Source organism: Prionailurus viverrinus, chromosome F2, assembly GCF_022837055.1.
Source record: "Prionailurus viverrinus isolate Anna chromosome F2, UM_Priviv_1.0, whole genome shotgun sequence".
Classification (NCBI taxonomy): Eukaryota; Metazoa; Chordata; class Mammalia; order Carnivora; family Felidae; genus Prionailurus; species Prionailurus viverrinus.
In genome coordinates this window covers 10,245,207-10,271,513 of record NC_062578.1, presented here as the reverse complement: position 1 = coordinate 10,271,513, position 26,307 = coordinate 10,245,207, and the positions used below count along the sequence as shown (strand labels likewise).

The following is a 26,307-nucleotide window of genomic DNA, read 5'->3' as shown; positions in this document are numbered from 1 at the left end:
ACATGTTGAGTAATGGGGCTACAACAACCCTACGATAAAATAAAGGCTGCCCCTGGGGAGCCCGGGTGGCTCAGTTGGTTGAGCGTCCGGCTTCGGCTCAGGTCGTGATCTCACAGCTCATGAGCCCCACGTCGGGCTCTGTGCTGACAGCTCGGAGCCTGGAGCCTGCTTTGTACTCTGTGCCTCCCTCTCTCTCTGCTCCAACCCACTCGCATTCTCTGTCTCTCTCAAAAATAAACATTAAAAAATAAAAATTAAAAAGAAATAAATAAAGGCTGCCTCAGACCTACCCTAACAATGTGTAAAATCAAGCGTCTGAATGACCAAGCTGATGCACATGTAACTAACTTAACTGCTTGCCAGAATAAGTGCCGACACTCTTTTTCGAAGCACAACATGATTCAGCACTTTTCTAAAAACGTAAATTTCGCAATATTCAGTTCTGATTTTAAAAAAACAGGTGGCATGTGAACAAGGAGGAAAATGTAACCCACGATTAGGGGAAAGGGCAGTTAATAGAAACTCAGAAATAATAAATCATAAAATTAGCACACTGGCATTTTAAAATAGCTACTATGACTATGCTCAGTACACTCAAGGACTCAAAGCCAGCTGGACCATCTAGAGAAGAAAAATACAGTATGTGAAATGAAAAATTCACTACATGGAAAAGGTTAGTAGAAATCTCCAGCAACAAAATAAAACAAAAGAGAAAGCAAGATGCTTAAGAATCCCAGGGATTCAGGGCACTTGGGTGGCTCAGTTGGTTAAGCATCTGACCCTTGGTTTCGGCTCAGGTCATGATCTCACAGTTCGTGGGATCGAGTCCAGCGTCCAGTCTGTGCTGACAGCACGGACCCTGCTTGGGATTCTCGCTCTCCCTCTCTCTCTCTCTCTCTCTCTTCCCCTCTCCTGCTTGCACTGTCTCAAAATAAACACTTAAAAAAAAAAAAAAAAGGAACCCCAGAGAATCAGACACTTCAAAAATGGTTTAGGTCACCCCAGTAGGTATTAAGAAAAGACCAGCTCAAGGCAGAGGGGGTAAAGAACGTGTAGCAGTCAAAGGGAGTCATAATACCAACTACAGCATCATGATCAGTCACCAAAATAATCACAGTAGCCATGACTACCTTCTGTGATTGTACCTGTACGTACACCTTCTGTAAATACAGCAATTAATCTTTTTGTTTCCCCCTACTTCCTTTACCCAAAATACCTGAATTTTTTATAGCAGTGAACTTGATACCTTTGTCTTTAGGTTACAAATATTCAGCTGGGAACATGAGTAGTAAGGAGTAATTGATATTGCACAGTCACTGGTACCACAGGCCGCTGCCCAGACATGGCTATGATAACCGGCATTGTCCCATTCTGGGGAAAGGGCAAGAGGAACGCCGTGACATCAGTGGTAACTGACTTGGCTTATACACCCCTGGATTAAGAATGACTTTTCTGTTTCTAAAGGTTGTAAGCAAACAAAGAAAACCACAAGAACAGGCGACAGGAACCCTATGTGCCCAGCAAAGCCTAAAACGCTTACCATGAGGGCCTCCCTTAACAGAAAGTGAACTGAACCTCAGTTTTACCAAGAATTACATCTTTTAAAAGCCACCTGTGAAGTAACTGCTGTCCTAGGAAGTTAAAATCCTTGGAGAAGTGTGTGCACATACTGAGTAGTCAGAGGAGGAGGCAGTGCCAGCTCTTAAGCCACCCTTCTAGACTCTATTTGGCGACACTGGGGCTTACACGTGCAGATTACGTGCGTATTCCTGGGTCAGGGGCTTCTCGTCAGCATCCACCACAGGAGGCTGGAAGGCTAGAGGAGGACAAGTGCCTTGTTCCCTCCTCTTTGTTTCCTGTTCCTGTCAGCACGGCCTGGGCCTCAGCCTTCATCTTGGCGGCAGGAGTTGATTCCGTTCTCCAGCTTTTACTGCCACTCCCAGAACCGTCCTCGCCACACCCTCTCCGAGGTCCCGGCGCTAACAGCAGTGTCCTCTCCTGCAAGGTCTGAGGCCCAGCTCCAAGGGGCCCTTCCCCCCAAGCTTGCAGGCTCTGCAAACTCCGAACCCTTCCCTGTGCCACCCCAGTCTAGGAGCAGCAGCTACTTCCTGCAATTACATCTCTGTTCCACGTCCGCGTTTTCAAGTCTTCAACTTTTCTAATTTCTTCTGCTGTCTACCAAATGGGCTCTGACTGATCCAAGCAAGTTTTCAATAAATATTTGGTAAACAGATAAATGCCAGGTACCGTATTAAGTACTGGACTTATGGCAACAAGATAGACGTGGACCCTGTCTTTGTGATTTAATTATAGTAAGTGCTATAAAGGGCTATGGCCTTACAGCAAAGACCTTAATAAGAGGCCGTGAGATGCATCAGATTTAAGCCTAGAATCTGGGGTCTTATTACAGGGAGCTTTAGAGTTCGGAGTGCTAGAAGATCGTGACCAAAGAGATATGACAGACCTGTACTTCAGAAAGACGAATCCAGCAGCAGCTGAGTACTGTTTGATATAAGAAGTCACTCGAGGAAATTGAAGAGGTTAGAAGTAGCCTGAGTAGGGTTATAGCAGCACTGGAATGACTAAAGGGAATACCAAAATCACAGTGAAGACAAAATCACCAGGTCTTCGTAACTGACTAAATGCAGAAGACTAAGGAGAACGGACTAGTCAGCGGCGTCTGAATCTTTCACTCCTAAGAAGCTAGAAAAGTGGTAAAGGGATGAAAGTAGATCATTTACGAAGTGAGATCCAGAAGGCAATCTAAAATTAGAGAAGTTACAAATCTGTGAGTTGGCCGTAAGACATTTTATCTACGTCTAAAATATGATTTTCTACAATTCAAAATTAATTACACTATACGTACCCCCTGAACTGATGCTCCAGGGACCAAGGCCATATTTGCACGGACTTCTTCTTCATTTAAACTCAGCCCCATGTACTGAGAGAGCTCCGGATACAGTTTAGGATAGAGATCTAACATAAATGAATGCATAAACAAAAAAAGCACAGGAATGTTTAAAACGAAAACTGTTGTTATGGGCTTCTAGTTGTGTTTAAAAACTACATTTAATTTAGAAAATCTAGAATGAATTTAAATTAGCAATTTGGAAAATCGTCTCCTTGTCTCTGTAATGACAATTAGAAATGGGAGATACAGAAAAAGTTTAAGGTGAAAGTCATAAAGTATAAAGACATTTGAACTGAAATAACCTCAGATTTCTAAATAGTGAAGAGTACAAATAATTTTTCCAAATAAATTATCTCACCTTTTTTTCTTGAAATAAACCTATTTCTCAATTTCGTAAGCATAGCACTGCTCTCCACCTGAGAACTGACTAAAATGTTTATTGTCAAGCCAGCTACTTTACAACTCATTTAATAAACACAGCTTTGAAATGATTCTTCTGAACTAAAATAAAAAAAATAAATCAAAGCTTAAAAACGTATTTAGTGTCAGAGCATTTAAAAAACATTAACCACATTCCAACGAAATCTTAGAAACAACATATTTAAATATCAGCAGTATTTAACTTAGTAGCAAAGTTAGGTGCTATTTCCTTAAGTTCCTTTTTACATGACTTGTGACTTAAAATGAATTTTCTAGAAGAAACAATGTTATAAGTAGTTATAAGATGACTGGCTACAAAAATCTATTTAACACTCCTTTTTTATTTTAAGTCATACTAATTAGGGGCTCTGGTCTAAGCCTCTCTAAACAAACAAGGACAAGGAATCAAAGAGAAGTATATACGGAGACCTAGTAGAGGTTCCAGAATTTGGGACGCTCTCCCAAACGGAGGTGGTTGGAAATTTCAAACCCCATCCTCACCTCACAAAGGTGGAAGACAGTTCACAAAGTTCAAGAGCAGTGGCATGGGACACACAGTGCACGTACACTGTTTTTTCATAATGAAGCAGTCATAAATTAGGGGTTTATGGGGCTGAGATTTAACTTAATCCACTTAAGTTTGATTAAATTATAAGACCTATCTTCATAGTCCTAGTTCATTCTTTTGATTAAAGGATTCTATTTTGAAGTAAACATTTTTTTCCTACTATTACTGGAACTTGAACCACATATTATGCTACAGGTTAAAAAAAATTTTTTGGATTCCCTATTTCAGTAAAAGAAAGCTTAAACATATTTCTGTTCAAGAAGAATGAACCCAAAATATAAACCTACTTCCATCTTGAGAAATGGGAGCTGAAGCCTCAGACAAAATTGCTGGGTTGGCAGGGTTGGCAGAAAAGGCAGCTTGAGCCTGAAAAAGAAAAGAAGATTCTTACAATGCTACATATACACTTACTTAAAATTCTTCCCTAATTTACAAGTTAAATTTAGTACTTCCAAAAAAACTAAAACATTTTAAGTCTTATTCAATAAAGTTTAATTTCAAATCCTTCAGCAATGTATTTTTCAAAGAAAATCTGCAAATCTAAAATACACTTTATATTCTGAATATTTTAGCATTTACCATATACCATATGTGGGGCTCGAACGCTCGAGCCATGAGATTATAACTTGAGCTGAAGCTGGACGCTTAACCCAGGTGCCCCTAAACTGCATTATTTAATCCACATATTTAATACACATATTTGCAATTTAATCCACATATTTATTTAATCCAGCCAAAAAGAATGAAATCTTGCCATTTGCAACAATGTGGATGGAACCAGAGTTAAAGTGTATTATGCTAAGTGAAATTAGAGAAAGACAAATATGACTTCACTCATACTTGGAATTTAGGATACAAAACAGATGAACATGAGGGAAGGGAAGCAAAAATAATATAAAAACAGGGAGGGTGACAAAACATAAGAGACTCTTAAAATACAGAGAACAAACAAGGTTGCTGGGAGGGGTTTTGGGTGGGGGGATGGGCTAAATGAGCAAGGGGCATCGAGGAGGGCACTTGTTGGGATGAGCCCTGGGTGTTACACGTAGAGACGAATCACTGGATTCTACTTCTGAAAGCATTGTTGCACTATATGTTAACTAACTTGGATGTACGTTAAAATAAATACGTAAATTAAAAAAAAAGAGAGGTGGCCCATACAACCTTACAATACTGTCTCTAAATGATACATGGTGATTTCAGAAAATCAGATCCGTATCAGAAAAAGGATTTCATCTTGGAATACTTAATGTGACATGCGCCATGAGGGAGCCTGAGAGGAGTTCCTGGCGTATTTCGGTAAGAGTGGCACGTTGACAAATACATGCATTGCGAAATGACTCTGACAAATTTGTTTAAAAGTTATACGTTATTTTAATCATTATTCTTTTATACCCATGATAAAGTTGCACTTTGCTTACTCTGTAATAATTTTGTATTTAGTACAGTGTATCCCTCTGCTTACAGCTGATAAAACGAAGATGATTTCAGTGGGATATGCTAAAACGGCAAAATATCAGCAACTTAAAAGTATTTAAATTTTTAGGTGTTTTTCTGATACGTGACTTTTTATATGAATCTGGTTGAGCTTTTTTTCTTCTACAAGTATTTGTAGAGTAGTGAGTAAAGGAGTAACGAAAAGTGTAAATGTCTGTGCTGACAGCTCAGAGCCTGGAGCCTGCTTCCGATTCTGTGTCTCGCTCTCTCTGATCCTCTCCCGCTCATGCTGTCTAAAATAAACGTTAAAAAAAATAATGAAGTGTTACACCTATTCCTGAAATTACTGCCAAGAGTAGTCCCAAAGAGGCTTGGAGTGATGGAAGCTTAATTTAAATAAGCACAGCCTACAAAAGCATTGGAGGGAACTTCATTCATTTGGGCTGTAAATATTCTGATATGCTTGTCATTGCATACTTTAGTATTGATTGTTTTACAATTTGTCACATTCTAAACTGAAATAAAACGCAATGAAAATCTCTATAATTTTATACAATAGTCCACAAACTCAGTGTATGTTGAATTTTCAAAGTTCTTTCAGCAGCTATCAGCTAAAATGAGCTAGGAGCCAGTGGATTACTTCTTGGATAACCTCTAAGGAAAAAAAATGCTGTTCGGCACTCGAAGGAAATGAACTATCAAGCCATGAAAAGGCATAGAGGAAACTTAAATGCATACTACTAAGTGAAAGAAACCAACCTGAGAAGTCTGAAAACAGTATGATTTCAACTATATGACATTTTGGAGAAGGCAAACTGTGGAGGCAGTAAAAAGATCAGCAGCTGCCAGGGTAAGTGGGGAGGAAGAGAGGAATAGGTAAGAATTTTTAGGGCCATATTTTGCAATACAGAATTCTGTATAACACTAGATTCTGTACACTACCATGGTGGCTATTGTCATTACACATTTGTCAAAACAACACCAAGTACGTAACACCGAGAGTGAACCCTAATGTAAACAAACTATGGACTTTGAGTGGTAATGTGTCCGTGTACGCTAATCACTTACGACAAACATACCAATCAAAGGAGGATACTGATAGTGGGGGAGGATGTGCTCTATGTATGTGTTGAAGGGAGGGGTGGTTAATTACAGGTTAACCCTCTGTAACCTTCCATTCTATTTTGCTGTGAACCTAAAACTGTTCTAAAAATAGAACGTAATAATTAAAAAAAAAATTAATGTTTATTTATTTTTGAAGGAGAGAGAGAGAGACAGAGCATGCATGGGGGAAGGGCAGAGAGAGAGAGGGAGACACAGAATCCGAAGCCGGCTCCGGGCTCTTGAGCTGTCAGCACAGAGCCTGACATGGGGCTCGAACTCACTAGCCAGGAGATCATGACCTGATCCCAAAGTCAGACACATAACTGACCGAGCCACCCAGGCACCCCTATTTTTTAAAAATTATTCTTTCTCATGATCTCATGAGCCTGTTTCAGGCTCCGTGCTGAGTGTGGAGCTTGCCTGGAATCCTCCCTCCCTCTCTCTGCCCCTCCCCGACTCTCAAATAAACTTTTAAAAATTGTTTTTTTAATGTTTAAAAAATTGTTCCTTTTTACGTTGGGTATATTTTTCTATTCTTGTACTCATTGCTTCTGTTCTCATCCAAGAAATACTGAAGTGAGACTATACAGAGAAAGCTCTCTGCTAATAGGTACATATTTAATTATCATATAATCTGTAGTAAAGATAAAACACAAGAAGAAGGTACATCAAGGGCTTAAAGACTATACACCATTAAAATGTAGCAAACTATTTCACACTTACTGGAAATCTCAAACTACTAAAAAAAAAAGAAAAAAAAGAAAGGAATGGGATCCCCAAGGAGTCCCTTCCAGGGCATGCACGTGGAGACACTCGCGTCAACCTCATAATGGACAGAGATTCAGGGATTGTATGATGCTAAGAGCAACAGCCGAATGGCTTTTGTAAAATAGTTTACACAATATGAACTGCCAGTTCGCTGCTGCAATTTAGTTTTGCCGTGGTGTACAAGGTCAGAAGATTAGAAAATAAACGCTGCTTCTGCAGGGGCATCTCAAGCACAAAAATAAACCTATCTCTATCTTAGAAAATGAAACAAGAAAGACCAGCCCAGGACTACAGTGACTAAGGCAGGACTATTTTTAAATACAGAAAGAATAAAAAGCCAAGTTTCCCCCTCCTTAACTCATGGTTGTATTTCTAAGCAGCTAGCTTCCTGCTCAGAACATTAAAAGGTCTTCTAATGGAAATACCCATATAATTTGCTTCTCCTTAAAGAGGTGAGTGTGATGCGTTCGTAGCCCTCTTTATTTTCCAATCAAACATTTATAAATATCAACTTTCCTGTTTCTGTTTTTCAAAAATCAAAAACTTCTGTTCAAAGGCAACTCTGGTTAGAGCTCAATCCTATAAAAACTAACAGAAAACGATGAAAACAGATTAGTCATTCCTTCAGATCCATCTGCAAATCCTTATTGATGTCTTATTAATGGCTTGTTATTCGTGAAGGCTAAATATTTCAGACACAAGCTTTTCAAAAACAACATATGCTTGTTCAGATGAATTTTGCAGAAATAAAACTATATAAGAAAAATGCTGACAAAATACTGAAGAGAGAAGGGATAGAGCATTACATGACTGAACAAACCTCTTAAAATTGAAGCATCAAAAAGCCTTTAGCAGCTGAACAGATTTCAGACACTTTTACCAACCGTATTTTAACATCCTCAGTGGATTTATAATGGAAAATAAATACTCATGATGTCCACCCGTATTTACCCAATCATTGCTATAAGGTAATAATTTCAGCCATACAACTGCTACTGTTATTGCTGGGGGGTTTTCACCCTAGAAAGGCCAACACTTTGCCCAAAAAAACGTATACACTTGAGGTTGCTTAAGACTTCTTGCAGGCTTAGAATAAGCTTTTTAATTTTTTTTAATGTTTATTTATTTTTGAGACTGAGAGAGACAGAGCACGAATGGCGGAGGGGCAGAGAGAGAGGGAGACACAGAAACGGAAGCAGGCTCCAGGCTCTGAGCCATCAGCCCAGAGCCCGACGCAGGGCTCGAACCCACGGACCGCGAGATCGTGACCTGGCTGAAGTCGGACGCTCAACCGACTGAGCCACCCAGGCGCCCCAATTTTTGAGAGAGAGACAGAGCATGAGCAGGGGTGGGGCAGAGAGAGAGAGAGAGAGAGAGAGAGAAAGGGAGACACAGAATCCAAAGCAGGCTCCAGGCTCTGAGCTGAGAGCACATAGCCCAATGTGGGGCTTGAACGCACGAACTGCAAGATCACAACCTGAGGAAGTCGGACACTCAATGGACTGAGACCCAGGTGCCCCTATAATAAAGTTTTTATGTCTGTTAAATAATTACTAAGAAGTAAATCTTACTTGGAGTAAACAAGGATCTTCAGGATAAGAAGCTTTGAAGTAATTAACAACTCAAAGAATCTCATCACATTTATCATTTTAAAAAGGTTTTAGGACTAATGAAGGAAATCACGGAATTTCATTTACCTTATCAAATTCAAAGAATAAACAAGAGCTAAAAAAAAATGAGCTTATTTATAAGATCAAGTTTAATGTAAACTGGAAAAAAGGATACGTTCATTAAATACGACAAATTATCCCAGTTAAAAAGAATAAAAACTCACAAAAACAGCAAGAATTGACCCCTATTTCCAACTTTCTTAAGCAGAAGACTCAGTCTTCATTCAAAAACTAAATTTTCTTTTAATTTTATTTATGTATCTAGAGAGAGAGGAAGAGCATACACAGGGAGGGGGAAAAAGAAAGAGAGGGAGAGAAAATCCCAAGCAGGCTCTGCACTGTCAGCCCGGAGTAGGGCTGGACCTCATGTCCAGAGACCACATGTCCATGTGAGATCATGACCTGAGCCAAAATCCAGAGTTGGATGCTTGCTTAACTGACTGGGCCACCCAGGTGCCTGCCCCAGAAGCATCTGTCTTCAAAACTAATACTAACATGAAGTACTACAAAAAACATTTGACTTAATGAAATACATTTAGAGGACAAACACGTGAAATGTCTGCCACTTATACCTAAAAGGAAATAAAACCCTTCACTTTCATTGTGTTTTTACGCTACTTCTAAAAGCATTCGCCATTTCTGTAATTTTTAACTTCGAAGAAAAGGCAAAGACTCATTTTAAAAATCAGAACAATGTACTAATTTTAAACAAAACTCTGAACCGCCTAAGGAGGTGAAGTGTATTTTACCAACTTAAATATATAGTATTTAAATTTTGGTCTTAAAATCAACCTATCTTTAAAGAGCTTTAAGTCCAGTTTTAAAGAAATAATACCCCATGCCCATTAACTCACAGTGAAACAAGAAAGAATTGGTAGCTTTTCTGTAACTTTTTAGTCTGCAATTAATAAACTGAAAAAAGTTGAACTGTAAAAATGAATGCATCTGCTATTTAAGTTTCTCCCTTCACTTCACCTATAACTAGAACATTATGACATTACATATATATTTTTTTTTAAGTACACAAACAACTTAAACATACCTGAATAACTTTGTCTACCTTCAGGTCTTCAAGAGATGGGTACAGAGACATTTTCGCAGGATTTTTCTAAAGAAAAAACAAAAATAAATTTCTGTAATTCAGATTTCATTGAAATTTAAATAATATGCATAGTCAGCAACATATAAACCAGCAATACATGTGAACATGTGTAAATTTTTAACACGGTAAGAAACATCTGAACTGTAAGATACGTGGAAAAATATGAACATCTAGCCTACACTAAAAACTGACTACTGGTTAGCAAACTATTTCTCCTTCCCTTACTACTACTACCGAACTGTATCCACTGCAGATTTTAAATTTCCCTTCAAGGAAAAGTCCACTTCAAAAGTTTAGAAAACCAAAGAGTACAGTTATGTGACTTACCTAGTGTGCACACGCACTGGGCAGATGTGCAATGATCATATCCTAACAAAACCCTAAAAGAGTTCCTATGCAGTATCTACAGAATCTCTATCACTAGGAAACACACACACACACACACACACACACACACACGTAGTTAGAAGAAACAATAGACAGCAATTATTAACAATAGTTTTATCTTCAGGACACACGAATGACGCAGATATTAAGGGACTAAGGAATAAGAGAAATTTTTACATTAAAAAAATTTTTTTTAATGTTTATGTATTTGCAAGACAGAACATGACCAGGGGAGGGTCAGAGAGAGAGAGAGAGAGACACAGAATCCGAAGCAGGCTCCAGGCTCTGAGCTGTCAGCACAGAGCCCGATACGGGGCTCGAACTCATGAATCATGAGATCATGACCTGAGCCCAACTCGGATGCTTAACCGACTGAGCCACTAAGGAGCCCAAAGAAATTTTTACATTTTAGACATTTCTATACTGTTCAATGTTTTTTAGTGACCATGAGTTGTTTTTTCTAGTAATTTAAAACAAAGTTCTTTAGAAGTATTACAAGGATATGTACTTTAAAATTTTGTTTGGCTATTTTGAAATAGATATCTGGTACCCTCTTTAAAGCCAACCAAACAGAACATATCCCAAACTGGCATAGGGTAGGCATGACAGAGATTCTGGAACTAGCTATCAATTTATTACCTACCTCCCCTCTCCAAATCCAGGCATTCCTCTAGGCTCTGCGATATGGAGACGGGCCCCCTGAACACTGCTCTGTGACCAGCAGCACCAGGTTAAGCTCCGTCAGTGCAGGGAGCTGGAGACCCGCTGGAGGAGAGAGGGTTTTCGCCTCCAGGGTCCAGGACACCACTCTGGCCAGGCCCTCGCCGTGCCTGCTTCTCTAGCACCTTGCTCCCGCCAGGGAGCGGCTTCTTTAGCACCCGAGGCCCACAGCGCACAGAAGCGCCTCGGACCCGGCACCGCGCCGAGCAGCTTCCCGCTTGCTGCCACCCGCGAGGCACCTCCCCACGAGTAGCTGTCCCTAACACCGCCTCGTGTGCAGCAAGTCCCCAGAGACAGCACCATCCTGGCCTCCACCAGCACCCCAGAGGGAGAATGGCCGGGAGGGTTGCTTTTGAGACGCCGACTTCACCCTCCACTGAGCAAGGCCCGCACTCCCCAAGGCCCGGGTCTCAGACGCAGGAAGAGGGCAGCCTCTGGGGGCGCTCCAGCTCAGCCCTGGGGGTAGTAGGTACTTACTAAATCTGCTCTTCCTGCATTCATTAAAGTTGTCTTTACTTCTGGCTAACCAATTCTTGTCCCTTTAATCATGTTATAGTTAATAATTCCGTCCATTCAACTTTCACCGTTTAAATTGCTGTATCGCTTCCATTTCTTGACTGGATGCTGAACCACCGTACTTTTTAAAAAATTCATATCCCTCACATACCATAAAATTCACTTTTAAAAGATGCAATTCTACAGCTTTAATATGTCTACAGTTGTGCAACCCTCCCTACCATCTAATATTAGAATATTTCCAGCACCTCAAAAAGAAATGACACGCCTATCTATTCTCCCCTCCCTCCAGCTCTAGACAATTAAGAATCTACTTTTTGCTTCTTGATTTGCCTATTCTGGATATTTAATTTAGAATCACAAAACATGTTGACTCTTGTATTTCTTTCTTTTGCACTTAGTATGATGCTTTCCAAGTTTCTCATGCTGTAGCATGGACCAACACTTCACTCCTTTTTATGACTACATAATATTCCACTGTAGAGAGACACTGCATTTGGGGTATCCATTCATCACTCGATCACATTTTGGGTTTTTACACTTTTTGACTATTGTGAATAATGCTGCCAATGATGCTAATGAACATTCACATCCAAATTTTTGCGTAAACATGTATGTTTAATTCTCTTGTCACACAGGTAAGAGTAGAACTGCTGAGTCACGTGGTAACTTGATGTTTAACTTTTTGAAGAACTGTCGAACTGGTTTCCAAAGTGACTGCATCATCATACTCTGGCTTTTCAGATCGCATAAATCTTTTGCTTTTTACCAAAGTGCATCACTTGACATTCCCACCAGCAACAAATAACAGAGGGTCCCAATTTCTCCATATCTTCGCCAATACTTACTATTGTCTTTTTGACTACAGACACCCTAGCATACATGAAGCTGCACCCCATGCAGTTTTGACTTGTATTTCCCTATGACTAATGATGTTCCGCATCTTTTCATTTGGTTATTGGCCATTTGTATATCTTAGGGAAAATGCCAATTCAAATCCTTTGACGACTTTATTACTTTCTTTCCTCTCTCTCTTTTTTTTTTTTTTTTTTTTTTGCCTAATTCTCCTGGGATAGGGCCTCCAATAAAATGCCAAATAAAAATGGCCTGATAGTTTTTAAGGGGAAAATAGGGCTTAGGTTTATGAATAAAATACAAATTTATGTGAAAGCACAATTTAAAAAAATGACTTAATTCTATTAATCCGGGGGGCAGGGGAAATGGGAGTACCTTTTCTGTGTCTCAAAAAATCATTTCTCTAACAGCTTCCCCCTTAAACACATTTTATTTACCTTTCCAACCATTTTATCAACCTCATAAAATCATCTGAAATTCACCGGAACAAATGTTGACTTTGAATCTAGTACTATTTCTATTTTTGGTTTCTACTTCTAGTTTTGCCACTGGCCACCACAAGATCCCCTCTTCCTCAGGAAAAATGAATTGGATGAGTGGTAAGTTTCAAAACTCAGTGAATTTTCTAAGAGATTTTCCTCACAGAAGCTTTCCCTCAAATAAATATTAACTGAAGTTGCCTGAACAACTCTAAGGCTGCTCACTCCCCAGAAGTGACTTCACACTCATACAAAGACTCAAATTCAATCCCCGAAAAAATAAATGGCTTTTCAGACATTTTTTAAGTATCAAATACCACCCCAACCTATGCTTTTTTAAAAATTTAGTTTCAGGTTTGCTCTAAGTATATTGACCTTAATTAACTCTCACCACTCTTCTAAAATACAAAGGATTCCTTAATGATTTTCCTTCACAAACTATTGTTGTGGCCTCATTTCACATCATTTCCTTTAAGCATTACAACATTCTAGCCACAAACTACTTGCTATTTCCCAGCCAGGTCTAGGGCTTCTGTGTCTCCGTATCTTTGCAAACGCTGCTTCCTCTTCCCAGAATGTCCTTCCAGGACTTCTCCATCAAAATCCCAGTCAAGAGCCACTTTTGTGAGGACACCACTGATGACCTCAGTCTGACACCGTTTCTCTCAAGTCACCAGCGTCATTCTGCCTTACGTTATATAGCTAGTTTACGTTTATCTCTGTTCTTGAGGTCAAGGCCTTTAATTTCTTATTTATCTAGCATGATGTCTTGTCCTAAACCAAGTCAAATGTTTATTACATTTTTACTGATATTGTCAATAGCAGTAAATATCTTTCGAACATTTATTGAAAAGTTCAATTTTCTTCGCCTCCAAGTCTACATATTTGAACACAACCCTGTTTAAAGCTCTTCCAGGATAATAATAAATTCTTGTATTATTTTTCTGAAAGGCTCTATCAACTTGTATGAGTTAATCTTTGGTCTAATCTTAAGTGTCAACAATAAGTAGTTCTTTCTGAAGAACTACAAAGCTATCTTTGAAAAATCCTTTCAAGTATGGCTGGAATTTCAGAATGACTAATGATGAGATTTAAGGGGATTGTGAAAATAATTCTATTACATCAGTATGTGAATTCTCTTTTCACTTTCTCTTAAAACGCCCCTCACAGACTATCATCGGACTGACTATACAATTTTGTTTCCAGGCCTCCCCTACAGCTGGGAATTAACTGGTGTATATCCTACTCACCCTGAGATTAGTAGGCAAAACATCCTGCCATCCACTCTACTCCACCAGTTCAGTACAACATTCCTGACTGTAACAGCTTTCTTTCACTGGTCTAATGCCTGGAAAGAACTGGTGTTCTCCATTTACCCCTACACCAGGTTTGGCCCACTCTATGCAACCTCATGGACTCTCAACTTTCTCCATGCATAATGAAAGGCCTCTGCATCCCAGGCCTTAGAAAATAACCCCCAAATTCGTTTCTACTAAGAGGTTTCTCAGAGCTTGAAATAGTGCCAGGGTTTCTTTAGAATATCTAAAAATAAAAATTACCCAACTACTCTGCCTCAGTATCCAGTTTCCCATTTGACTCTCCATTTCCTCAGGGCAGTGTCAGGGTAACTTCCCTGGAGTCTTTCTATCTGGGTGGCCTAAGGCCTCCATAACTCAAATGCCATATGTGATATTTCAGAACATCTAGAAAACCTCTAGAAAAAAAATATAGATGTTAAGCTCCTTGACATTCATCTTGATGATGATTTTTTGAATGTAACACCAAAAGCAAAGGCAACAATAGAAAACTAAATAAGTGGGACTAAAACTAAAAACTTCTGCAAAGGTAACAATCAACAATCGAAAAGGCAACCCACAAAATGGGAGAAAACACTTTCATGTCATATACTTGAAAAGGAGTTAATGTCCAAAACAAAGAATTCATACAACTTAAGCGTCCGAATGCACAAACACACACACAAATCTCATTTAAAAAAACGGGCAGGGGCGCCTGGGTGGCGCAGTCGGTTAAGCGTCCGACTTCAGCCTGGTCACGATCTCACGGTCTGTGAGTTCGAGCCCCGCGTCAGGCTCTGGGCTGATGGCTCAGAGCCTGGAGCCTGTTTCCGATTCTGTGTCTCCCTCTCTCTCTGCCCCTCCCCCGTTCATGCTCTGTCTCTCTCTGTCCCAAAAATAAATAAACGTTGAAAAAAATAAATAAATAAATAAATAAATAAATAAAAATAAAAATTAAAAAATGGGCAGAGGATCTGAACAAACATTTTCCCAAAGATGACATACAAATGGCCAACAAGTATATGAAAAGGTGCTCAACATCATTAACCATCAGGGAACTGCAAATCGAAACTACAATGAGATATCACCTCTACCTGTCAGAACGACTGTAATCAAAATGACAAGAAATAAGTGTTGGTGAAGATCCGGAGAAGGAACCCTTGTGCATCAATGGTGCAAACATAAATTGGTGCAACCACTGTGGGAAACAGCACGGAGGTTTCTCAAAAAATTAAAAACTGAATTACCAAGCAATTCCACCTTTGAGTATATATCTGAACACAAACACCAACGTAAAAAGATATCTGCACCTCCACGTTCAAAGCAACACTATTTAAAATAATCAAGACACAGAAGCTATATACGAGTCCATAAATGGATGAATGGGTAAAGAAAATGTGGTATATATACACAATGGAATATTTTCAGCCATAACAAAGAAGGAAATCTTGTTATTCATGAATAAAGGAATGGACAAAGAAAATATAAGACACACAAACACACACAATGGAATATGTCGCAGCCATAAAAAAACAGGATATCTTGCTATTTGCAACAACATGGACACACCTTACGGGCATTATGCTACGTGAAAAAAGTCAAAGACAATAACCATCCGGTCTTTATTATATGTGGAATCTAAACAACAACAAAAACAAAAACAAACTTGTTGATACAGAGAACAGACTGGTAGTTGCCAGTGGTGGGGGAAGGTAAGGGATGAGCAAAGTGAATGAAGAGAGTCAAAAGGCACAAACTTTCACTTATAAAATAAATCCTGATGATACAATGTACAGGATGATGACTACAGTTAATAATGCTGTACTGTATATCTGAAAGTGCTAAGAGAATGCATCTTAAAAGTTCTCACCACAAGGGAAAAAAACTATGTGTGGTGATGATGTTAACCAGACTTACTGTGAACATTTCACGTTATATACAAATATAAAATCATTCTGTTGCACACCTGAAACTAACAATGATATAGGTCTCCTCTGAACTTTAATAAAAGTTTTTAAAAATTAAAAAAACATAGTGGGGGGCGGGGGAGCCAAGTCTTAGTCTCAGCTCTGCCACCAACTTAATTTGCTTTCCAGGGTCTCAATTTAACGTATGACATCAACAAAGTATCTTTCTTGTAAGGCAAACATTTTTAGAACCCATTTGTTTCTTAAATATCTGCCACCACAAGCTATATTCCTGGAACTCTTCAACAGCAAAGGGCTTGAATGTTCTAGTCCCATAAGTTATTTTCACAGGAAGTCAGCATATCAAACTATTCTCTTATTTAAACACAGAAGTAGCCTAATTAGCTTACAATTACTGTAAAATAAAATATGGTACAAAGCATTTTTAATTAGCATAAGACACAACAAATGCACATCAGTAAAGGAACCTAAAGTACACTCATAACCCCCTTATCTGCAAGGGATACATTCCAAGACCCCTACTGGATATATGGACTAGTTATAACACTGAACCTAAATACACTATGCTTTTTCCTACACATATGTATCTACGACAAAGTTTTAAGCATACTAAGAAATTAACAATAACAATAAAACAATTATAAAAACATACTGCAAAAGTTATATGAATGTGTTCTCGCTCTCTAAATATCCTTTTGTACTATAGTCACCCTTCTTATGATGTTAGGTGATAAAACGGATGAGGTGAGGTGAATGACATAGGCATTGTGACCTAACGTTAGGCTACTACTGACCTTCTGATAATACATCAGAGAAGAATCATCTGCTTCCAGACCACATCTGACCATGCAGATAAAGGGAGACTACTATAGTACCGTAATCTAGAGTCCTAGCCCAGAAAATGAAACAGTCAAGTCTGGAGTCAGGTTCAGAAATCTGCCCTCAACACTGTGTACCCATTAGGGTCCAATGAGTTCCTTTTTTTTTAGGAGTTCTGTTTAGCGACTTTTATTCTTTCATACAGATCATCCAAAGAACAAAGAGGAAGAAAAATGTTTAAATGTAGTAAAATCACTCTATCTTATAAATTTAATAAGGGCTCAACTGGATTTTTTTTTTTTTATAAAACTAAGATCTATTATGAGATCTTAGTGAACTTATTTTCCTCTGTCTTTGAAACACGTATTTCATCAATCTAGGAATTATTTCATCAGAATTCATCAGTTATCCCCAACTATGCTAAAAAACCAAATTAACAAAAAATAAGATCACCTAAAATGATGCAATAGTAAATTAATCACATTCTTTCATCCTTCAGTTTGTACTGGCCAGAGTATTGCATCCTCTTTCAAGAATACATATACTCTTTAGACACCACATTTGTAGCTTATTTTCTAAACAAGCATTCCTTGAACACTTGGAATTTTTTCATTTTTCACCCATGATGGAAGAAAGAAGGAAACTGAAGGAGGAAGTTATTTATTAGACAAATCAGAAGATAATGCAAAGTGACAGGTAGCTGTACTCTAGGCTCTTATGATAATGAGGAAATTGATTATATAAGCAAATCACAGACTGGGTTTTCAGATGACAATACCCTAACAGAAATTTTTCAAACTTAAGAATCAGTAGGTAAATATATATCTCTAATAAAGAAATATAACTTTTCATTCAGTTAGTTTTACTAAAATATTATCTTTTTACTCTTATATCTGTGAATCAAAATTTACTTGATATGGCTTTTAAATGGCCAAATGAAGGCTGGTGTTTAAACAAAGATGATTGGAAGGAAACTAATGTAGAGAAATTTTTTAAAACTCAGCACATTAATTACCCTAATTGGAGTTTATAATATAAAGTATAAGTGAAAATTCTCTGCAAATGTAGAGCAAAGATAGTGTTCCCCTCAAAAAGACATTAATATTTGCAAAAGTACTGCATTTTGACAATGCAAATACAAAAATTACCAGATGGTAAAGACAGGATCTATTAGAGATATATTTGAGATCTAGACTCAGTATTGTTTTGACAACAAATATCATGAAGTAATGACAAGCTAGAACATATTAGAGACATATTCAAATGGAAACAATATTTATAAGATAGACACATGCTAATTTCCTTTATTACAATTGATGAGCAATTAGTTGTACACAAAAAGATGTTGCCCATTTCAGCCATATACGCTTTCCAATCCAGGAAATGTTACTTATTTCTTTTTTTTAATTTTTTTTTCCTGCTCTCTGTGTTATTTATTGTCTGCTACACATATTCTCAGGTTCGTTTTTTTTTTTTAATGTTTGTTTATTTTTGGGAGAGGGAGAGACAGTGTCAGTGGGGGAGGGGCAGAGAGAGAGGAAGACACACAATCCCAAGCAGGCTCCAGGCTCTGTGCTGTCTGCACAGAGCCTGACATGGGGCTTGAACTCATGAACCACGAGATCATGACCTGAGTTGAAGTCGGACGCTTAACTGACTGAGCCACCCAGGCACCCCAAATCCAGGAAAATTTAGAATAAAATGTGGGTTTCTTGTGTCCAGTCATTATTAAAATTGTGTTTTCAGTAAAACTGTGCTTCGCTGTCCCTTTACTTTTTACTTCTACAAATTTTTCATAAAGTGAATTAAAATATAAAAAATAAAAGAAGTGTCCATTGGGCTTAGTGGTAAATGGTGATAACCACGTATTACAGTACACTAAGGATTAATAAGCATTCTATATGGCTCATAAATGGCGTCAATGCACTCAATTTGATAAAGTCCTAAACAGGTCTAGGGTGATGGTTCTCAAACTTGGTTAATCATCAGATCAGAATTACCTGGGCACTAGTTAAAAAGAGCTTCCCAGGCTGACACAGACCATGGAAGGACTTAGGAACTCTTTAATAATTATCCAAGGAGATTCTCATAAACCACTGTGAAACGTGGCCATATAAAGTCTACTGTTATGTAGGATACTGTCTTCTTACCCATAAGGTTACATTTCTGACTTGCTGGATCGGCAAAAATCCAAAGTTTGGCAACACTCTGATAGTAAGGTTGTGAGAAATACTCACACATTATTAGTGGAAGTGTAAACTAGTACAATTTCCATACAGAGGTTTGCAGTATCTACCAGAATTATAAACATAGTGCAATACCACTTTAGATCTTCAGCCTACAAAAATATTCGCATGTAAAGAGTGACATATGTAAAAGCTTATTCATCGAAGCACCAACTGCAACAGCAAAAGACTTCAAAGGAGGAAGTTCTATATATACGAACATTGAAAGAGGTCTAAAATATCATTAACTGGGAAAACAAATCACGCTTTAGAGCACTGTACAAAATATGCTAACATATGTGTTACAAGGAGAGGGAACTTAACTAAAAAAAGAAGCATAAACTAAACCCAAAACTAGCAAAAAAAAGAAATCATAAAGGTTAGAAATAAGTGAACCAGAGAACTGGAAAAATGAGAGAGAAAAAAAAAAAAAAAATCAATGAAACCAAAAGTTGGTTCTTTGAAGAAAATCAACAAAACTGACAAACCTTTTGCTAGATGGACTAAAAAATAGAGAAAACTCAAAATACTAAAATCAGAAAATGGGAATATTAACAATTATTCTGCAGAAATAAATTATAAGAGAGTAGTCTGAATGACTGTACATCAAAGTATCAGATAACCTAAATAAAATGGACAAATTCCAAGAAACATAAAGCCTACCAAAATTAAATCACAAATAAATTCAAAATTTGAATATACCTATACCAGGTGAGAAGACTAAATCAGTAATCTAAAATCTCCCAACAAATAAAAGCCCTAACCGTGAAACTTCATTGGTGAGTTCTGAACATTTGAAAAAGAATACCAGTCCTTCTCAAAATTGGTGAAAAAGCTGAAGAGAAGGAAATATTTCCTAACTCATTCTCTGAGGACACCATTAACCTGACACCAAAGCCAGACAGTCACTCCAAAAAAGAAAATTACAGACCAACATCCTTTATGAACACTGATGCAAAAATCCTCAAAATACAAGCAAATGGAATTCAACAGAACATTAAAGGATTATACACCTTTTAACAATTAGGATTTATTCCTGGACTACAAGGACGGTTCAACATACAAAAACTAATTAATGTAATAGGTCACACCAATAAAATAAAGGAGACAAAAACCACATGATCATCTCAACTGATGCAGAAAAAACATTTGATAAAATCCGGCATGCTTTCATGATAAAAACACTCACCAAATAGAAAAAAACTACATCCAGTATTAAAAGCCATACATGAAAATCCCACACTGAACATCATACTCAAGTGGTGAAAGACTAAATATTTTTCCTCTAAGATCAGGAACAAGGCAAGGAAACCTGCTTTTTCCATTTCTATTCAACATAGTACTGGAAGTTCTAGTGAGAGCAATTAGGCAAAAATAAGAAATAAAAGGCATCCAAATTGAAAAAGAAGTAAAATGATCTGTGCATATTATATGATGTATATGTTTAGGGTTTAAAAACCTCTAAAGACTCCACACAAAAAAAGCTGTTAGCACTAATAAATTCAGCAATGTAGCAAGATACAGTCAATGCACAAAAATCAGCTACATCTCTATACACGAAAAATGAACAATCTTGAAATTGCTACTGTCTTACAATAACATCAAGAAGAATAAAATACTTAGGTACCATATGTTCATGGATTGGTAGACTTAATATGGTTAAAATGTCAATATCATCCAAAGTGACCTCAAGATTCAATGCAATCCCTATCAAAATCACAATGAATATTTTTCAACAATAGAAAAACTCATCCTAAAATTCATATGGAATTTCAAAGGACTCAAATATCCAAAACTATCTTGAAAAAGAACAAAAGTGGAAGACTCACACTTGCTGATTTCAAAACTTATTATAAGGCTACACTAATCAAAACAGTAGGGTATCAGCATAATAGCACAGAAATCATTGAAAAAGAACAGAAAGCCTAGAAATAAACCCTCACGCGTATATATGGTCAAATGATTTTTGACAAGAGTGCCAAGATCATTCAATGAATAAAAGTCTTTTCAACAAATGGTGCTCAGAAAATTAGGTACCCATGTGCTACAGCACAAATGTGAATCCTTACCTAACAAACCCATTTCAAAAATTAACAAAATGGATAAAGGACCTAAATTCAAGATCTACAACAACAAAAAACTCTTGGAAGAAAACACAGGACTAAAGATTCATGAATTTGGATTTGGCAGTGAGTTTTTGGACATCATACCAAGGCACAGGTAACAAAAGAAAATATACACATTAGACTTCATTAACTTTTAAAATTTTGTACTTCAAGATGCCATCAACAGAGCAAAAAGGCAACACGTAAAATGGGAGAAAATATTTGTAAATCATATGTCCAGTAAGGGATTAATACTGAGAATATTTAGAGAACTACTAAAACTCCACAAGAAAACAAAACCAACAAAACTGGTAAAGGACTTGAATAGACATTTCTCTAAATAAGATAGAAGAATGGCCACAGACACATAAAAAGATGCTCAACATCATTAATCATTACAAAAATGCAAATCTAAACTATGAGATATCACCTCACACCCATTAGGATGGCTACTATAAAAACAAAAACAAAAAAACCACAAAAAACAAGTACTGAAGAAAAACTGATCAGACACAAAAGAATGAAACTGGATCATTTTCTTACACCATACTCACAAAAATAAACTCAAAATGGATTAAAGACCTGAATGTGAGACCTGAAACCATAAAAATCCTAGAAGAGAGCCCAAGCAGCAATGGTTTCTCACGTGGGCTGTAGCAACATTTTTCTAGATATGTCTCCTGAGGCAAAGGAACTGAAAGCAAAAATAAACTATTGGGACGGCATCAAAATAAAGAGTTTTTTTGCAAAGCATAAGAAACAATCAACACAACTAAAAGGCAACCTACTGAATGAAAAAAGATATTTGCAAATGACCGATCTGATAAAAAACTGGTATCCAAAATACATAAAGCACTTATACAACTCAAAGCCCAAAGAATAATCAGATTTTAAAAAATGGACAGAAGACATGAATAGACATTTCTCCAACCAAGACTTCCAGATGGCCAACAGACACATGAAAGGATACTCGACATCACTCTCAACAGGGAAATGCAATCAAAACTACAATATCACCTAGCACCTACCAGAATGGCTATAATCAAAAACTCAAGAAAAGGGGCACCTGCCTGGCCCAGCTGGTTAAGGTTCATGACTCTTGGTTTCAGCTCAGGTCATGGTTTTTTTTTTGTTTTGTTTTGTTTTAACGTTTATTTATTTTTGAGACAGAGCATGAACGGAGGACAGGCAGAGAGAGAGGGAGACACAGAATCTGAAACAGGCTCCAGGCTCCGAGCCATCAGCACAGAGCCCGACGCGGGGCTCGAACTCACGGACCGCGAGATCATGACCTGAGCCGAAGTCGGACGCTTAGCGGACTGAGCCACCCAGGCGTCCCAATGACTTCATGGCTTTGTGGTTTCAAGCCCCGAGGTGGGCTCTGCGCTGGCAGTGTGGGGTCTGCGTGGGATTCTCCCCTGCCACTCGCCATGGCTCTCTCTCAAAATAAGTAAACTTGAAAAATAAATAAATAAAGTGGTTCAGGGGAATCTTTTTTTTTTTTTTTTTTAAAGAAAATCTTGGTATTTACTGCCTAAAACAAGTATCTAAATCTGGCAAAAAGAGGAAAAAAAAACTTGTTGAGTCACGTTTAATTAAAGGAATGGCTTATTTAAAGAGTGCGTTCAACTGCCAACTATTCGTAAATTCATCCTCTTCTGGTCATGACTTTTATATCCTTTTAATGCTCAGAATAACTAAAAACTAATGCTGTCAAAGTTAAATTTGGATTTTAATGGACTATTTCCTGAACATTTTAAAACATGTTCCACATCCTTAGTTTCATCCTGTGGCACAACCCACTTGATCCATAATATTTACACACTAATTAACGGACAAAAACGTATACAACTAAACTGGGACCAGAACACATGAAAAAAAAAAATTTCTTTACCTTTTGCCCTCAATAGTAAAGCTAAAGACTGGAAAATCTGAATTTAAACTAATCCCTTACATACACTGGAGATACAGCGAACAGCCTGCAGCTGTTTTCAATGTAATTTTCCTTTTTAATCAATTGTTTTCTCTCTCAAACAAGCAGAGTTTTAAAACAGAAATGTTTTACGCTTAATTAATTAATTTAGAAAGAGACAGAGCAAGGAGTGCACAAGCGGGGGAGGGGCAGAGAGAGGGAGAGAAAGAATCCCAAGCAGGTTCCGAGCGGTCAGCACAGAGCCGGATGAGGGGCTCGATCCCACCAACTAAGCTCAAGACCTGAGCGCAAATCAAGAGTCCCAGGATTAACCGATTAACCCACCCAGCTGCCCCGCAAACAAGTAGATGCTGAGACTTTGGCAAACCAACGTAGTGTACTTAAAGAAAGAAAAAAAAACAAAAAATCACAGTAAATGCGTGTGCAGATGGTACACACAGCCTAGATAACCTAGAAATTCCTTTCGAAAACTGGCACACCGGAAGACCCCACGATTAACTCCACTGCAGCGCAAAGGAAAAGTTTCCACCTCCATGCATGCCTTCACTTTCCCATCATTACAAGGAAATCCTGAAATGAAAACTATGAGTCACTTACATCTCGGGGGGATATTTCCCTCTGAACACACCCTGCTGGAACGTTTCTCCCTTTCCTCCAACTTCTCCAGAAATACGCGCAGCGAATAACCTCTCCCCACCCCCTTCCAGAAAGTCAAGGCTTGGCCCACTCAGCGAACACCTCCTTCCTCCTTCTAAATCCAGGGCGTTCCGATGAAGCCACCCAGGAAGGTGGCTAAGTGCAGTCCAAGGAAAGCGGCGCACAGGCTCTTCCCACTCCGGTCCCGAGGGATCTCGGCCAAGACGAACAAAAACGATCGACAGGGACCAGAACCAGGAGTCCGAGCTGAGACGGCGGCTGACGGCGTCGCCGCGGGCCGGGCCTCGGGGCTTGTCCCTACGCCCGCCGCCGCCAGCCCCCCACCGACCCCGATCCCCTCGCCCCGGTCCCAGGCGGAACCACGAAACCGACAGGCTCGCGGGCAGGCAGAGCGCGCCGCCCGCGCAAACTTTCGCCCCGGGCCCCGCGGGGCGGAAGGAGGGGCGCGGCGACCACTGAGGAGAGAGAGGGCGTCGCCGCCGACTCCCGAAAACCGCTGTGACCCAGACGCTCCCCGCTAGGTGACCCGGGGCTCCCTCGCCTCCGCCCCCGGTCTCCGCGCCCGGGACGCGGCTCGAGCTCCCCTCCCTCCCCACCGAGGCTGCTCACCTAGGCCACAAGGACTCGCTCGCCGCCGCCGCCGCCGCCGCCGCCGCCGCTGCCGCCTCGGTAACTGGCACCGACTTCCGAGACCCGAAGAGAGAAGAGCGGCGCGCGCCCGAGGACCGCCCGCGAGGCGCGTCACGGTGCCGCCCCCGCCTTCCGCCCGCGCAAGCGCGCGGCTCCGGGTCAGGTGATCCAGTCCCTATGGTAACGGGGCTGCGGCGGGGGCGGGGTGTCGGGGGCGCGACGGGGGCTGCTCCGGCTCCCGCTCCAGCCAGGGTTGGGGAGCTCTTAGTGCCCACCCGCTGCCCGGGTTACGCTTCCCACCTTCCCCACCCACCCCTCCCCCGCCCCGACGGGTAGTGCGGCAGGGCCGGGTGCCACCTGCCCTCCGCTGCGTTCGTCCGTGCTTAGGGTCACTTGGTTCCCATTGCCTCCAATACAGAGGGAGTCCTGAAGAGCCCATCGTCTGGAGATTTCCTCGCCAGCCTTGGACTTCTACCGCTTTACTCCTACTAATCTCTTCCCTCTCGCTTTACCTCGCCGCTCACAGGCTTAGAAACATTGCTTCCACGAACCCTTCCCAGCGCCTGCCCTCTTTGTGACAGCTGCTTTCTTCGGCTGTAATAAACTCTTCGGCCATCCGAGCGAAAGTGCGTTGGCCGTTCAAGGTTGTGTGTGGTATTGCGTAAAAGTAATAACCAGTATCTGGATGCAAAAACTAAAACAACAACAACAACAAAAACCATATTTCTTGAAGGCTATGTTCCAGGCACTGTCCTAAGAACTTGATGTATATAGTGTTTGGTCCTTACATCAGTCTATAAAGTACAACATCCCTGTTAGCATACAAAGAAACTGAGGCACTAAATCACCTAAGTTTACCGTATTACCGTAGAGTAACATCGAGTACTTGGCCACATAGCATCAACTTAGAAGCATTTTATCTCTAGCTAAGTTATTTAGTGCCACAATAATCTGTGGTAAAACTATTAAAAAATCTGAGCATAAAAGGGATGACGCGAGTAAATGGGATGAAACTTGCCCTCGGAGAGTTTATGGTCTAGTGAATGAAACAGACGTTTAAAAATAATGAGACAATAGATTGGTAAGGAAAAAAATATACCTGCTTTTTAATCATAAACGTGACATGATTATGTAGAAAGTTTTTTAAAAATTAACCAAGAAAACCCCCTAAAATTTAAGCAATTATAACAAAATTGCAGGATAAAAGGTTAATATATACAAAAGCCTATTGTTGTTATATTTTCCAGCAAGGAACAACTGAAATTTGAAATTAGACACAGTATCACTTATATTAGCACCAAAAAATGAAATACTTAGGTATAATCTAACATAATGTGTACAAAATCTATATGAGGAGAACTATGAAATTCTGATGAAAGAAATCAAAGAAGATCCAAATAGATGGAAAAATATTCCATGTTTATGAATGGGAAGATTGAATATTGTCAAGATTTCAGTGTTTCCTAACTCGATAAATTTGGTATGGTCTCAAAATCCCAGCAAGTTATTTTATGGACAATAACAAGCTAATCCTAAAGTTTTTATGGAAAGGCAAAAATCCCAGGAGGACCAGTAATATCAAAGAAGAGGAACAAAGTCACAGGCCTGACAGTGCCTGATATCAAAACGTACTGTAAAGCTACAGTAATCAAGACAGTGTGGCATTATCAAAAGACTAGAAAAATAGAACAGTGGAACAGAATACAGAGCCCGGAAATAGACTCACACAAATACATTCAATGGATCTTTGCCAAAGGTGCTAACTGGATAGTCTTTTC

At 39.2% G+C, this 26,307-nt stretch overlaps 1 protein-coding gene across 2 annotated transcripts in view; it reads right to left on the bottom strand.

Moving 5' to 3' along the window:
- The window catches only part of SDCBP (syndecan binding protein), a 33,488-nt gene extending 8,827 nt beyond the window's left edge, over positions 1 to 24,661 (bottom strand). Inside the window, exons 1-4 of one of the 2 annotated variants that reach the window (XM_047841708.1) lie at positions 24,509 to 24,661; positions 9,921 to 9,986; positions 4,187 to 4,265; positions 2,867 to 2,976 (exon numbers count right to left, since the gene is read on the bottom strand). In XM_047841708.1, coding sequence (XP_047697664.1) covers positions 2,867 to 2,976; positions 4,187 to 4,265; positions 9,921 to 9,971 — 240 coding nt within the window. In that variant the 5' untranslated portion in view covers positions 9,972 to 9,986; positions 24,509 to 24,661. The remainder of the gene's footprint in view (positions 1 to 2,866; positions 2,977 to 4,186; positions 4,266 to 9,920; positions 9,987 to 24,508) is intronic. The other variant, XM_047841709.1, reaches the window with a different exon arrangement.
- Between the last annotated feature and the right edge of the window lie 1,646 nt (positions 24,662 to 26,307).